Source organism: Microcaecilia unicolor, chromosome 6 (genome assembly GCF_901765095.1).
Source record: "Microcaecilia unicolor chromosome 6, aMicUni1.1, whole genome shotgun sequence".
Taxonomy (NCBI): Eukaryota; Metazoa; Chordata; class Amphibia; order Gymnophiona; family Siphonopidae; genus Microcaecilia; species Microcaecilia unicolor.
Window position 1 is genome coordinate 73953717 of NC_044036.1, and position 13944 is coordinate 73967660.

At 41.5% G+C, this 13944-nt stretch overlaps 1 protein-coding gene across 4 annotated transcripts in view; it reads right to left on the reverse strand.

Annotated features, from left to right (window-relative positions):
• Positions 1-13944, reverse strand: part of BCAR3 (BCAR3 adaptor protein, NSP family member) — a 270123-nt gene that overhangs the window by 174923 nt on the left and 81256 nt on the right. For 3 of the 4 annotated variants that reach the window (XM_030206133.1, XM_030206134.1, XM_030206135.1), the window contains one exon: positions 9134-9458. In XM_030206133.1, coding sequence (XP_030061993.1) covers positions 9134-9458 — 325 coding nt within the window. Of the gene's footprint in view, positions 1-9133; positions 9459-9547; positions 9609-13944 lie in introns of those variants that run through there. The other variant, XM_030206136.1, reaches the window with a different exon arrangement.

The window sequence follows — 13944 nt, forward strand, 5'->3', positions numbered from 1 at the left end:
TTAAATAAATGTGAAGCGCCTGCTTTATAGGATTGCCCACACAGGGGTCAGGTTTGTAAAGATTGCTCAAATGGGAAAAGGTGACGAAGTAGCAGATCCAAAATGTTTCACGTCATGGATCCATAAGCTACATGTTAAGCTGTATTGTAGGAAAGAATTAGCATTATATTTCTGTTATTTGAATGTTCTAATGCATGCTTATTAGATGTTTCATCAGTATTATGCTGACATCATATTATATTTCTGTTATCTGAATTTCGGTGTTGTTAAATGTGTATATATTTGATACTGTTTCATGGTAGTCCTATTAGGTTTCAATTTGATGTTTTGAAGTTTACCTCATTTATTGTATTTATGTTTATACGTGTTCATCTTACTACTGTTATGTTGTTAAGAAAATTGTAAGCTTTACGTTAAACTGGACCTGCTGTACACCGCCTTGGATAAATAAGCTGTCTGAAAAAATTACATGTTTGAGCTTCTGTAACTTTTTTTTTTACTTTTTAACGTACACAAATGGGGTTTGGATTGTTCTTTATGTTTATCAAAATTTTATGAATCACCTTTTTTAACGTATAAATCAAAGCAATGTACAGAAATAAAAAATAATCAGTAATAAAATAATCTACAATAAAAGAACACCATTCATTGATAATTGCTCTAACAGAATTCATTAAAACCTCATTTTTTTGTTTCTGTTGACTTTAGTCACCTTTTGACAGAGACGGTCACAAATTTGGGTATTAAAATGCAAGGCGGTCAGCGTAAATTCTATAAATTGTCTCTGGGCACCCAGATTCTGTTCTAGAATACAGCACAGGTCAGCATTTTCTAATCAACATCTAGGCGCTATCAGTCACGCTATGTAACCCTATGCTTGGAATAAACTTCCTGAGCCCTTACGCCAAGCCCCCTCCCTGCCCATCTTCAAATCCTTGCTCAAAGCCCACCTCTTCAATGGCGCCTTCGGCACCTAACCTATTCAGGAAATCTAGACTGCCCCAATTTGATTGCCCCTATTTGACTGACTGTACATTTGATTGTAAGCTCCTTGAGCAGGGACTGTCCTTCTATGTTAAACTGTACAGCGCTGCGTAACCCTAGTAGCGCTTTAGAAATGTCAAGTAGTAGTAGTAGTAGTAAAAGGCAGGTGTAAATGTTAGCACGTAAATGTTGCATTTGGATGCATAACGTCTAGTAGTTTATAAATTATGCATGCTAACAGGGGAATTCTATATATGTCGCTGAACATTAGGTGCTACCTCTGCACTAAAGTTTTGGTGCTGAAATGTGTTCTAACGGACGCAAGGCGCCAAAATGGGGCAGAAACGGCAGACCTGTGTGAAAACACAGGTGCCTATTTATACAATAGAGCCTAAGGGTTTCCATGCGGATCTGTAAAGGGGACATGGCCATGGGAGGGGAATGGGCAGGTCAGGGGTGTTCCCTTAAAATGCGTGCAGTGTTATAAAACTGTGCGGATCCATGCTCAAGTTGTGCACTGGGATTCACACCTGGTTTCAGTTGGGGTAATTCCTCACACCTAAAGTTGAGCGCATTTCCCAGCACTATGCGCTGTTCTATAAAGGTCGCTGATCAAGAACCAACTGTTATAGAATACCGTTCAGGGCCATTTTTATTTGGCATAGAAATATAAAAGCCATTTAATGAATCCAGCCCTAAGTGGGGGGACTCGACTATGCTCTGCCCACATGTATGCCTCCTTGCAGTTGTGTGCTATGTGGGTTACATGCTAAGTTTGTAGAATACAACATTCATGCACATAAGTTTCTACTCTGCATTCTTCTCGTTGTAGTCTGACAATAAAGAAATCAACAAATCTCTCCAGTAAACAATGTGTTTTCAGTAGTTCAACCTTGTTCCTCGCCTACTGTTATGACTTCAGATTGGTCATAAGAACATAGAATAGCCATACTGGGTCAAACCAATGGTCCATCTAGCCCAGTATCCTGTTTCCAACAGTGGCCAAGCCAAGTCACAAGTACCTGGCAGAAACCCAAATAGTGGCTGCATCCATGCTACCAATTCCAGAGAAAGCAGTAGCTTCCCCATGTCTGTCTCAATAGCAGACTATGGACTTTTCCTCCAGGAACTTATCCAAATATTTTTTAAACCCAGATATGCTAACCGCTGTTACTACATCCTCCAGCAAAGAGTTCCAGAGCTTAACTATTCATTAAGTGAAAAAATATATCCTCCTATTTGTTTTAAAAAAATATTTCCATGTAACTTCCTTGAGTGTCCCCTAGTCTTTGTACTTTTGGAAGCAGTAAAAAAATTGATTCACTTCTACTCGTTCTACACCACTCAGGATTTTGTAGACCTCAATCATATCCTCCCTCACCCATCTCTTTATCCTTTCCTCATATAAGAGTTCCATCTCCTTTACCGTTTCTTTGAAACATTTCTAATCCCGTTATATCTTTTTTGAGATAAGGAGACCAAAACTGAACTCAGTACTCAAGGTGAGGTCACAGCACAGAGCGATTCAGAGGCATTATAGTATTTTCAGTCTTATTTACTATCCCTTTCCTAATAATTCCTAGCATCCTGTTTGCTTTTTTGGCTGCCGCTGCACACTGAGCAGAAGATTTCAGTGTATTATCTACAACGACACTTAGATCTTTTTCTTGAGCGCTGAGCCTCAAAGACGACCCTAGCATCAGGTAACTATGATTCAGATTATCCCTTCCAATGTGCATTATTATTATTTATTGCATTTGTATCCCACATTTTCCCACCTATTTGCAGGCTCAATGTGGCTTACATGATTATGTTAACATTGTCAAACCAGGATTTCAGATACAGTAGAATTGTGCATAGTTTAAGTAAGGGAGGATAGAAGAAGGAAGGGAGTAATTAGGGTAGTTATAGAGGGTGGGCTTTCATAACTGATTGGGTTGGTGAGGTATATTAGTGAGGCTGCCTGTTATCGGATCTCATTGTAGGCTTTGTTAAAGAAGTATGTCTTCAGAGATTTGCAAAAGATAGTTATTTCGTTGATTGTTTTCAAGTCTGTAGGTACTGCATTCCATAACTGCGTGCTCATGTAGGAGAAGGTAGTGGCATGCATCAGCTTGTATTTTAGTCCTTTTCAGCTGGGGAAGTGCAGGTTGAGGAATTTGCGGGATGATCTTGTCGCGTTTCTGGGAGGTAGGTCTACGAGGTTGAGCATGTAGATTGGGGCATCTGCGTGAATGATTTTGTGTACAATCGTGCAGATCTTGAACGCAATTCATTCCTTAAGTGGGAGCCAGTGAAGTTTCTCTCTTAAGGGTTTTGCACTTTCGTATTTAGTTTTTCCAAATATGAGTCTGGCGGCAGTATTCTGAACAGTTTGGAGTTTTTTGATAATCTGTTCTTTACAACCAGCGTACAGTGCGTTACAGTAGTCTAGATGACTTATTACCATTGACTGTACCAGGATGTGGAAGATATATCTCGGGAAGAACGGTTTTACTCTTTTGAGTTTCCACATGGAGTAGAACATCTTTTAAAAAAAAATACCTGTTAAATGTGTCCCAGTACCTACTGATGGATGCGAGTGCTGTGAAGGAAGGGCCGCTAGACCACTAGGTGGGGGTGGGGATTTACCTCAGAGCCACGAAAAACCCCTTTGTGCATTGCTTGCTAAATAACATTGGCTTTTGATTGGCTAGAACCAGTCTAAAGCAAACGTTAACAGCATGGTAAGCTCTGTGCATCAGGCCCTAAGTGTTTGTAGGATGCATCAATAGTTAAGCCTACCATTAAAAATTCAAGCCTTGAACCTCAAGATCCAGCAAGTTTTTGTCTTATTTCAAATTTATCATTCTTGGCTACATTAATGGAAAATATTGTTTTCCTTCAATTACAGACATACATAGAGACAACTCTTAACACTACAAATCCTAGACAGTCTGGATTTAGAATAGGTTTCAGTACTGAAATGATTTTGGCCTCTCTGTTGAGTGAACTACATCAAAAATTGGATGAAGGCTTAGTTGCCCTGGCTGTGTCATTAGATTTATCAGCAGCCTTTGATGTTATTGACCATGACCTCCTTTTACAACGCCTTTTAGGTATTGGATTAAGTAGGACTGTCATGGAATGGTTTAAATCTTTTCTTCAGAATCGCTCATTTAGAGTTTTTTTGTGCAGGAACCCAATCTGATCTTATCCTTTGGCTTATGGAGTCCCACAGGGCTCTATCTTCTCCCCTATCCTATTTAATGTTTATCTCAGTCCTCTTGTTTCTCTGATTCAAGCATCCGGGTTAAGCACTTATATCTATGCAGATGATATTCTTATTCTTCATTATACTTCTAGTATCTCCCCTGATCTTTCTTTACTTTAATCTTGTCTTAGTGATGTTTCTCATTGGTTGAAAGAATACCACCTTATTTTGAATCCATAAAAAAAACACTGCATGTTGGGTTATCAGTCAGGCGACACCACCTTCTAAGGTCCCCTATGTTACTGGGTTCCTCAATTCAGCCAGTATCTCAGTTTAAGTATCTAGATGTTATACATGACTCTAAATTGAAATTCACTGCTTATATCTCATCAATATTAAAATCTGGGTTTGCTACTCTTCATAAACTGAGATCGGTTCAAGGTGATTTGGACTTTAAATCAGTACATACTTTTTATCATGCCTTTACCAGCTCAAAACTGGACTACTGTAACGTAATCTATGCCGGACTCCCCAAAGCTGAGTTTAAAAGGTTCCAGTCTCTTCACAATACCGTTGCACATCTTTTGTGTTCTGCAAAACGAGGAGATCACCTTACCCCTTTATTTTGTAAACTACACTGGCTTCCTATTCAGTATAGAGTTCAGTTTAAAATATGTGTCCTATAGAGCAATAAATACAGGCCTTCACGAATATTGGGCCAAGCTAACCATTCCATGTACCCCATCTCATTGTGTGCGATCTATCAATGACCATCGATTCATTTTGCCGAATCCTAAGCAAGTTTATTATGAGGCTACTCGGAAGAGTGCCTTTTATCTTTTGGCTCCCTTCCTTTGGAATAATTTCCCACTATTCATTCAATCTGAACCAGTTTTAATGAAATTTAAACTACATCTTAAGATGCATCATTTCACCATGGCATTTTTATTTTATTTATTTATTTGTGACATTTATATCCCACATTATTTATTTACTTTTATTTGTATTTATTATTTTCTTTATTTAGCTTTAGTTTTCTTAAACTACCTGGACTTCTTGGGAGGGGAAGAGTGTTAGGCATCCTTTGTTTTTAATAAAAGCATGATGTTTGTTTCTTAGTGTGATTGCTGACTTTTCTATATTTACAATGGAATTCCTTTCTTATGAAGTTTTACTTTTTATTATGTTAATCGCTTTGATTTATGCTGTAAAAAAAAAAGCGATAAAGCAATTTGAATCAACTTTATAAATTCTAGTATTCTATAATCTTAGAACACAAGTGGTGCATACATTTAGGGGCTAAGATTATAGAATAAGGGGGTAAATGCATCGTACAGCTAAAAATATTTTACAGACTGCTCCAGCACTATTGGGGCACTGCCAGGGTAGAGCGAGGGTAACATAAGAACATAAGCGTTGCCATACTGGGACAGACCGAAGGTCCATCAAGCCCAGTATCCTGTTTCCAACAGTGGCCAGTCCAGGTCACAAGTACTTGGCACAATCCCAAAACAATGAAACAGATTTTATGCTGCTTATCCTAGAAATAAGTGGATTTTCCCCAAGTCCATCCCAATAATGGCTTTTACTACATTCTCTGGCAATGACTTCCAGAGTTTAATTACACATTGAGTGAAGAAAAATTTTCTCCAGTTTGTTTTAAATTTACTACTTAGCAACTTCAATAACATGAGCATTCCACTTAACACTATATAGAGTCAGTGATACTGAGCTGCTATCACTTAGCCATGCAGATTAATTTAGGCCAGCAAAAAGGCTGAATATCATCACTGATCATTGCATGTGAATAGTGACCCATTAATTTATTGATGCTTTATAAAAATATATAAATACGTAAATGATTTGATATTGGTTTTCATTAAGAAAGGTCAGCTGCTGATTTTCCTCCCTGTAAGCCGTGCTAGTGGCCTGCCACACAACAATTATCGGCATTAGCGAGCAGCTTAGTAAACATGGGGGGCTGTCTCTTATCCACCACTGCATTACAGAAGCTTACAAGGTCCTTATTATTCTGATAAGCACAAACTCCTCTCAAACATTTCTCAAAGACTGATAGTGGTAGAGTCCGTCTGCTGTAGTATTTTGAAGTTTTAGGCTTCAAGGAGGGAAGGCACAACCCTTGCATGCCTCCAGGATAATCCATCATGTGAGGGAAGAGCAATGGTGCATATCCCTACTGACTCCCAAATTCCTTCTCTGATAAGAGCTGATAGGATCACCAGCTACTGGCACCCGTGAAGGACGTTCCAATAGAACAGCACAGTAAAAAATTCACAAACCAGTTCAGACAGGCAGGAGCCAAATACACCCCACTGCCTAAGCCACACAATAAGGATGGGGAACATGCAATCATTTACCCCAGCTGATTAACTAGTTCTAAAAGGAAGTAACAGTAGTGAGTTGATGTAAATCATTTTCCTGGAATTAGCCAATCACTGTTTTTTTTCTAATTCCTCTTATCTTTTGAGAAAATGCTATCTTGGGTATGGAACGCTCTTCCCCTGCAATCTCCCAACTGTAGAATTTTTGGACTGTTTAATTATTCAGCTTTTAAACAGGGAAGAGAGGAAATGTTTAAACTTAATTCAATTTCTTCTTATGGCATTATCTTCTTTTTACATTCCACTGTGATTCTTCTGGTATATTAATGCTGCAGGTACTATTGAGAGATGTCTCGTATTGTATGGTAAAGTAGATCCATGGAGTCTTGGCAGCCAAAAATGACGGTCTTATAGCAGTGTTTGTCAGTCTTGCTGTGGCTGTGATCCCAGGACCAAATAAAATTGTGTGAGCCCCCCCCCCCCCCCCCACCGGAGGTTCAGAATAATTATGTACCTATGGGGAGCCCACCCAGATTGTGACTCCAAACACATGTTTTTTGACCATGTTTGGAGTCCTGACCTATAGTTTGGGAAGCTCTGCCTTATAGAGCTCTCACTGAAAAATGCAGAACAGGGCTTATGATGAAAGATCTCTCACAGTACCTACTATGGCACCTGGTCCCATAGAATGTAGAAGTGGCCTAGTGGTTAGAGCACCAGTCTTGATGTCCAGAGGTGGCCGGTTTAAATCCCACTGCTGCTCCTTGTGATCTTGGGCAAGTCGCTTAACCCTCCATTGCCTCAGGTACAAACTTAGATTGTGAGCCCTCCTGGGACAGGGAACTTACTTAGTGTACCTGAATGTAACTCACAAAATCTAAATAAATGTGTCCTAACTTGTTGCACCAATAAGAGTTTTTGTGGGCTGGGGGGAGGAGATTCTGCTGATCTGAGGTGGTTTGGCACTTCACCTTAGATCATCCTCTGATCCTGCACGACCTCTTCATGCCAGCCTGAGTCAGCATAAATACACAGGAGTGAAAAACTGTACTAGTTTTTAGTGCAGTTTTTTTAATGTTGGGAGCAATTTTTTAATGAAGCGATTTGCCAAGCCCACCATGCTATCCTATAGCGCAGTAACTTTATTACGCTGATTTTCCTGTGCAAATATTTCTTCCTGCATTGGGAGTAAGATTAGTGAATGAAAGTCAAGTGCCCCAACCCTCCTCTCCTCTTTCCTCTACACATTAATTGATTTGCTTGCTTTATTTTTGTCTATTAGATTGTAAGCTCTTTGAGAAGGGACTGTCTTTCTTCTATGTTTGTGCGGTGCTGCGTACGCTTTGTAGCGCTATATAAATGCTAAATAGTAGTAGTAGTAGTACAGCTTACTACATCAGCCCTCTGCATGGTTCTCAGCAATTCCCAGTACCTCTCTGTCCTCAAGGAAAGAAGTACTACACAGAAAAAATTGTGGATATATAATTAATTTGTCAATACCTTGAATGGTCTATAGTGCACTGGATCCATTACTGCTTGTTATAAATATCTGCAGTTCCTTTTATGATAAGAGAGAGAGAGAGATTTTTTTTCAGGGGGTACTGAATACTGGCACCTTTTCTGTTGTCCACTAAAATTGACCCATGGTCTCTAAGTATTAATGAAAGAGCCTAGGCTCTATACGCCAATGCTGCCTTTTCATGGATTCTGTGGCTGATTGTAGGGGGCCTGGCTGCTGTGCAATGGGTCCCTCAGTGATCTCCACAGCTCTGAAGAATGGCCTGGTATTTAAGTACCACCACCGTTTTTGCTAGAAAAAAATTTCAAAAAAATGTACTGTATATAGTAGAATTTGTAAGTCTGCCAAATTAATATTTTGACTCTAAACTTTATTATGATTTATCTTGTGTAGAGCTGGGCCTTGGGTGGAGATATTGTAACTATGGGCTTGATGATCCCAACTACAGGTTGAAGAAAAAAACTTTCCATCAGATAATCATCAAAAAAGTGTGCTCAGTATTCATGTAATTAATATTGGGGCCCTTTTACCAAGCTAAGATAAAAAGTGGCCTGTGGTAGTGTGGCAACATGCAATTGCCGTACACAGCGGAAAAAAGACTCTTTTTAAAATGGAGGTCGTTAATGGCCATGCACTAATATAAAAATTGGCGCAAGGCCATTTACTGCCCGATCCATTACCAACTCCTATTTAGTAGGCAGTAAGGGCTTATACGCTAACCTGGCGGTAATCGTGCAGCATGCGGCGCTGCCTGATTACCACCAGGCACATCCACTCCCTGCTCCCCACATTAAATAATACAAAATTATTTTCTGGCATAGAAAACAGCACATGGCAAAAAGAAAACTACTGCTGGGCAAGCCCACAGTACTGCTTTTTTGCTACGTGCTACCTACGTGGTAGTCCTACTGTCACTTGATAAAAGGATCCATTATTTTTAAAAGGGAGAAAATACTATCACCAGTCTTACTAAAATCAAATTCACATTTCTAACCCCTTGGAAACAATGGAGCAAAAAGCCCTGGTATAATATAGTGTGAGTACTAGAAACATAGAAAATAACATATATTAACAGATGGCATTTCTTCAGATTACCTGAAGGTGAGTTTTTCCTTCCTGCCCTGAGATGGACACTCTTTAATCACATCTTGAATTAAAGGGATGTGCAGACTGTGGGTTTTGGCATAAGAAAACGTTCTCATGTAGCTAAATGTATCAAGAGGTTTGATGGGGAGGGGTCCCCTCTTCTTTCTTGGAAGGGTGCCATGGATGGAGATATCCTGAAAAGCCTCCGAGTGATGCTCGAGGAGAGGGGCTTTGCTGCTCAGAAGGTCCATGGAAGATGCCAGGGGAAACTGATGACTCATTTGCACATTTCCAGGAAGAGTGGTAAATTTCCCAGAAGCTATCATTCTGAGCTCTAAAATAAAGAAAAGAAAAAAATGTAAACAATTCCAGCCAGAAATCATGAAGAACTTCAATCTTGAGGTCATGCTGCAGAAGCCATACCTGTATAAAAAACATATAGTACCCGTGAACAGATCTGAATTATATTTTGTGTCAAATTGTTTGAGAAGAGCACAGAGGAAAGACCCTTCCGTAGACCAGCCTCATCACTGATAATTCATTAGTCTAAAAGGAGCTAAGTGGATTTAATAAAGTAGTTGCTTATTAACCACTGTTTGTATCTGCTTTTCTGTCTCACTTTGATTTCTCTTAATGGCTGGTAAGCTCTGCAGCTGAATACAAAGCAGCAGTCTGGAAGCATTAACCAAGGTCAAGCTGTCAGGGAGAACTTGTGCAGATGGAGCCTCAGTTAGAAAGGGCTGAGGGTCTGAACTCAGTGATGGGCATTGTTGAAAACACCCACCCAGGGAAGGAGGAAGCATTGTGAAATCTGTATAAATACTTTTGACAAGCACTGCCATTGTGTCTCTTTTAGGAGAGCTGGGGGGGCTAAGGGATACCACCCAAAAAATAAGGAATGAGGTGTCCGGACTTACTGTGCAGTGGGCGGGCGGGCCATCACCTAGCACCCACTGTCTATATGCTTCTAAAGAACTTAAAATCTTGTCCTTCATAGGTTCTAGAAATAGATATTTTTTAAAAAATACCTGTTAAATGTGTCCCAGTACTTACTGATGCATGCGAGTGCTGTGAAGGAATCTACCAGTGCCACATTGCTGCTGGAAGTCCTGCCTCCAGGATATCAACCAGTCACTGCTCAATGACACAGAAAAGTCAGGGCTTTTTTTGAGGGGGTACTGAATACCGGCACCTTTTCCATTGTCTGATAAAATTGACCCATGGGCCCCAAGTTTTAATTAAAAAGCTCAGGCTCTACACAGCAATTCTGCCTTGTCATAGGTTCTTTGACTGGTTGCAGGGGTCCTGGCTATTGTGGGGTGAGTGTCTCAGTGATCACCTCATCCCTGAAGGGTGGCCTGACATTTGAGTACCGGCACCTTTTTTGCTAGAAAAAACGCACTGAGAAAAGTTATGTTCTCAAGACTAAGTGGCCCTTTTGCTAAGCTGTGTCAAAATCTGGGTTTAGTGCATCGTGGGAGTTTCCTGTGCCCTAAGCCCATTTTTACAGTGGCAGTAAAATAAGGCTTTTTCTTTTTGCAGGGCCTGTGCTTATTTTTCAAATATTCCATGGGATTTGCAAAAAAATAATGCAGGAACGCTATGCATCTCCTATTTAAGAGGCGTTTAAGTGTTCCTGCGTTAAATCCACATTATGCAGTTAGCGAACGGTAATGTGAATGCACCCGCTGGATAACGCTTCCATGCCCATTCCCTATCTATGATACACCCCCTCCTCAAAAATACTAAAAATAAATAAATAGCACATGATTACAGCATACTAAGAAGCAAACTAGTGCACAATGCTTTACCACATCTTGCAGTAGGCTTTTTTCCCCATATTGAAGTTTAACAAAGTTTAGTAAAATGACCTCTAAATTACTGGGGCGATGTTCTCAGGCAGTCCCTGTCCCTTTCCATTTGGGTTTTTGTTGTCACAGACTCATACCTACAAAGTCAGAAAACAAGTTAGTACCAAGATGCAGACACTAAATGGTGGGAGGTATTTAGGATTCTAGTAGTTTAATTTCTGGAGGGAACAATGCAGAAAGCTGCCCATGAGAGAAATGCACTGACGGCCGAGCGCATAGCTTCTAACGCAAAGGTAATGCCAAAGTTTAGCTCACCAATGCAAGAAGCTAATCATCTGGAAATCTGAAGCGCACAGACCTGGTATGCTAAATCGGGGTAAGCGCACAGTGCACATGTCCAAGCAAAATGAAAGTGTTGTCACACATCTGTGCTTGTGCTGGAATGTTACGGTAAATAGTGGCATCACAAAAACTTTGCGTGCATAAAATTTTTAAGATGCTGATTTCTATTCACAGATCAACATTTCAGCACCAATGGCATAGCTACGTGTGGCCACGGGGGCCTGGGCCCCCATAGATTTGGCCCTAGACCCCCCTCCCGCCATCGCCTACCTTTGTTGGTGGGGGACCCTCAACCCCCGCCAGCCGAGGTTCTCTTCTTCCTTCATTCTGTTTCTGAGTTGACATCCTGCACGTTGTACGTGCAGGACGTCAGACTCAGAAACAGAACGAAGGAAGAAGAGGACCTCAGCTGGCGGGGGTTGGGGTCCCCCGCCAGCAAAGATAGGCGACGGCGGCGGCAGCAGGGAAGGGTTGGCAGCGGGAGGGGGGGGTCGAGAGGGTCGGCGGAGGGAGGAGTCGGCAATGGCGGGGGCGGCGGCGCCGGGGGGGGGGGCTAAAATGTGCCCCCTCACCTCGGGCTCTGGACCCCCCTCCCGCCGAAGTCTAGCTATGCCCCTGCTCAGCACTTGCGCATATAAAGTTTTTTCTGCTCTAACCTGTGCGCACTACCATCACCTCCCATTCTATATTTAAAAATTGTGGGTATTGTTCTGCTCGAAGTAAGAGGAAACAGGCATTAAATCCTCATAGACGGTACTGCAGAAGATCAAACTAACTCTTCTCTGCCTCCTCTGATGTGAAATTAAAGCTCCTGCCTTGTGCTCAGCCTTAAACTCTTCCACACGCTTCTCTGTATTGGGGCTGAATCAGTGGTATAGCCAGACCTGATATTTTAGGTGGGCACTTCCACTCGCCCCCCCAGATATATAAAATACAGGGTTTAAAAAAAAACTTCCCCTCAGCCTCCCCTCCCCACATCCAACATTTCTCTCTGTCTCCCCTCGCCCACAGACCGGTAGCTGCCCCTCTTCCTAAACCCCACGTCTCTCCCCATTGTATCTCAGAGATGTCCCCGGCAGCTGCAGCAACCTCATTTTTGTTGCTTGTGCCAACACCAAAGGCTTCCCTCTGCTGTGTCCTGCCAGTGAAGAAACAGGAAGTGATGTCACAAGGGTGGGACACGGCGGAGGGAAGCCTGCAACACCGGTGCAGGCAGGAAAAATGAGTTGCTGTGACCACCATGGGTGCCTCTGTGGTACACTTGGGAGGCACAGATACCAGGCTGGAGGCAGAAGAGAGGGAGAAAGAGGAGTGAGGCCCTGTCAGACCTTTGACCATTCTTGTAATTTTTGGAGATCTCTTCTCATGGTTTCTACTCCCTCTGGGGTATCCAGTCTATTCGTGTCATTCACAAAAAGGCAAATCTTTCCTTCTAACTCTTCTGCAATGTCACTCACAAATATATTAAACAGAATTAGCCCCAGAACTGACCCTCGAGGCACTCCATTACTCGCCTTCCTTTCCTCTGAGCAGATTCCATATACCACCACCCTCTGCTACCTGTCAGTCAATGAAGTTCCAATCCAGTTCACCACTTTGGATCCCAAGTTCAGCCCTCTCAGCTTATTCATGAGTCTTCTGTGAGGGATTGTATCAAAGGCTTTGCTGAAATCCAAATAGAATACATCTAGCACATGTCCTTCCTCGAGTTCTGTCAACCAGTCAAAGAAGTCAATCAGATTCATTTGGCAGGATTTTCCTTTGGTAAAGCCATGTTGCCTCTAATCCTGTAACCCATTGGATTCTAGAAAGTTAACTACATATTTTCCTTCAGCAGCGACTCCGTTATTTTTCCTACCACTGACGTGAGACTTACTGGCCTGTAGTTTCCCACTTCTTCCCTGTCTCCGCTTTTGTGAAGAGGGACCACATCAGCTCATTTCCAATCTCGTCGCTAAAGATCTATTAAATAAATCCTTAAGAGGACTTCTCTGAGCTTCCTCAGTATCCTGGGATATATCCCTAGCTTTGTCCACTTTCAGATTTTCAAGCTGTTTATAAACACTCTCCTCCATGAACAACGCAGTATCTACTCCATTCCTAGATATACCCTCAGCAGCCGATTACGGTTCTTCTCCAGGATTTTCTTCTGTGAATATTGAAGCAAAGTATTTGTTTAGCACATTCACTTTATCCTCATTACTCTCCACAAAGCCATTATCAGCATATTTCAGTCTTACAATTCCATTTCAATCTTTTTTCCTTTCCCCAATATATCTGAAAAAAGTCTTGTCACCTCTCTTTACGTCTTTAGCCATTTTTTCCTCCGCCTGTGCTTTCAGTAGCCATATTTCCCTCTTCACTTCTTTAATCTGGTAATCTTTTCCATGAGCCTCTTGTTGTGTTCTTCTGTATTTCTGGAACAAAGCTAATGCCTCTGATAATGGAGTCTACTAGCAGTAAGAATTTTCTGCTTTGTGCCGATCTGTCATTGTTTTGAGGGTGTCTTTTGGATTGTGTTACTTTCCTTGCCTCTGGTTCCACATCAATATTTCTTTTCTGAGTATCATAATGCTCTAGTGCAGCAAAGGAACTATTTAAGTGCAAAGGTTGAGGGGGGATGCCACTGTATCACAGGTCGTAATCTACCTGAGCCTACTGTGACCC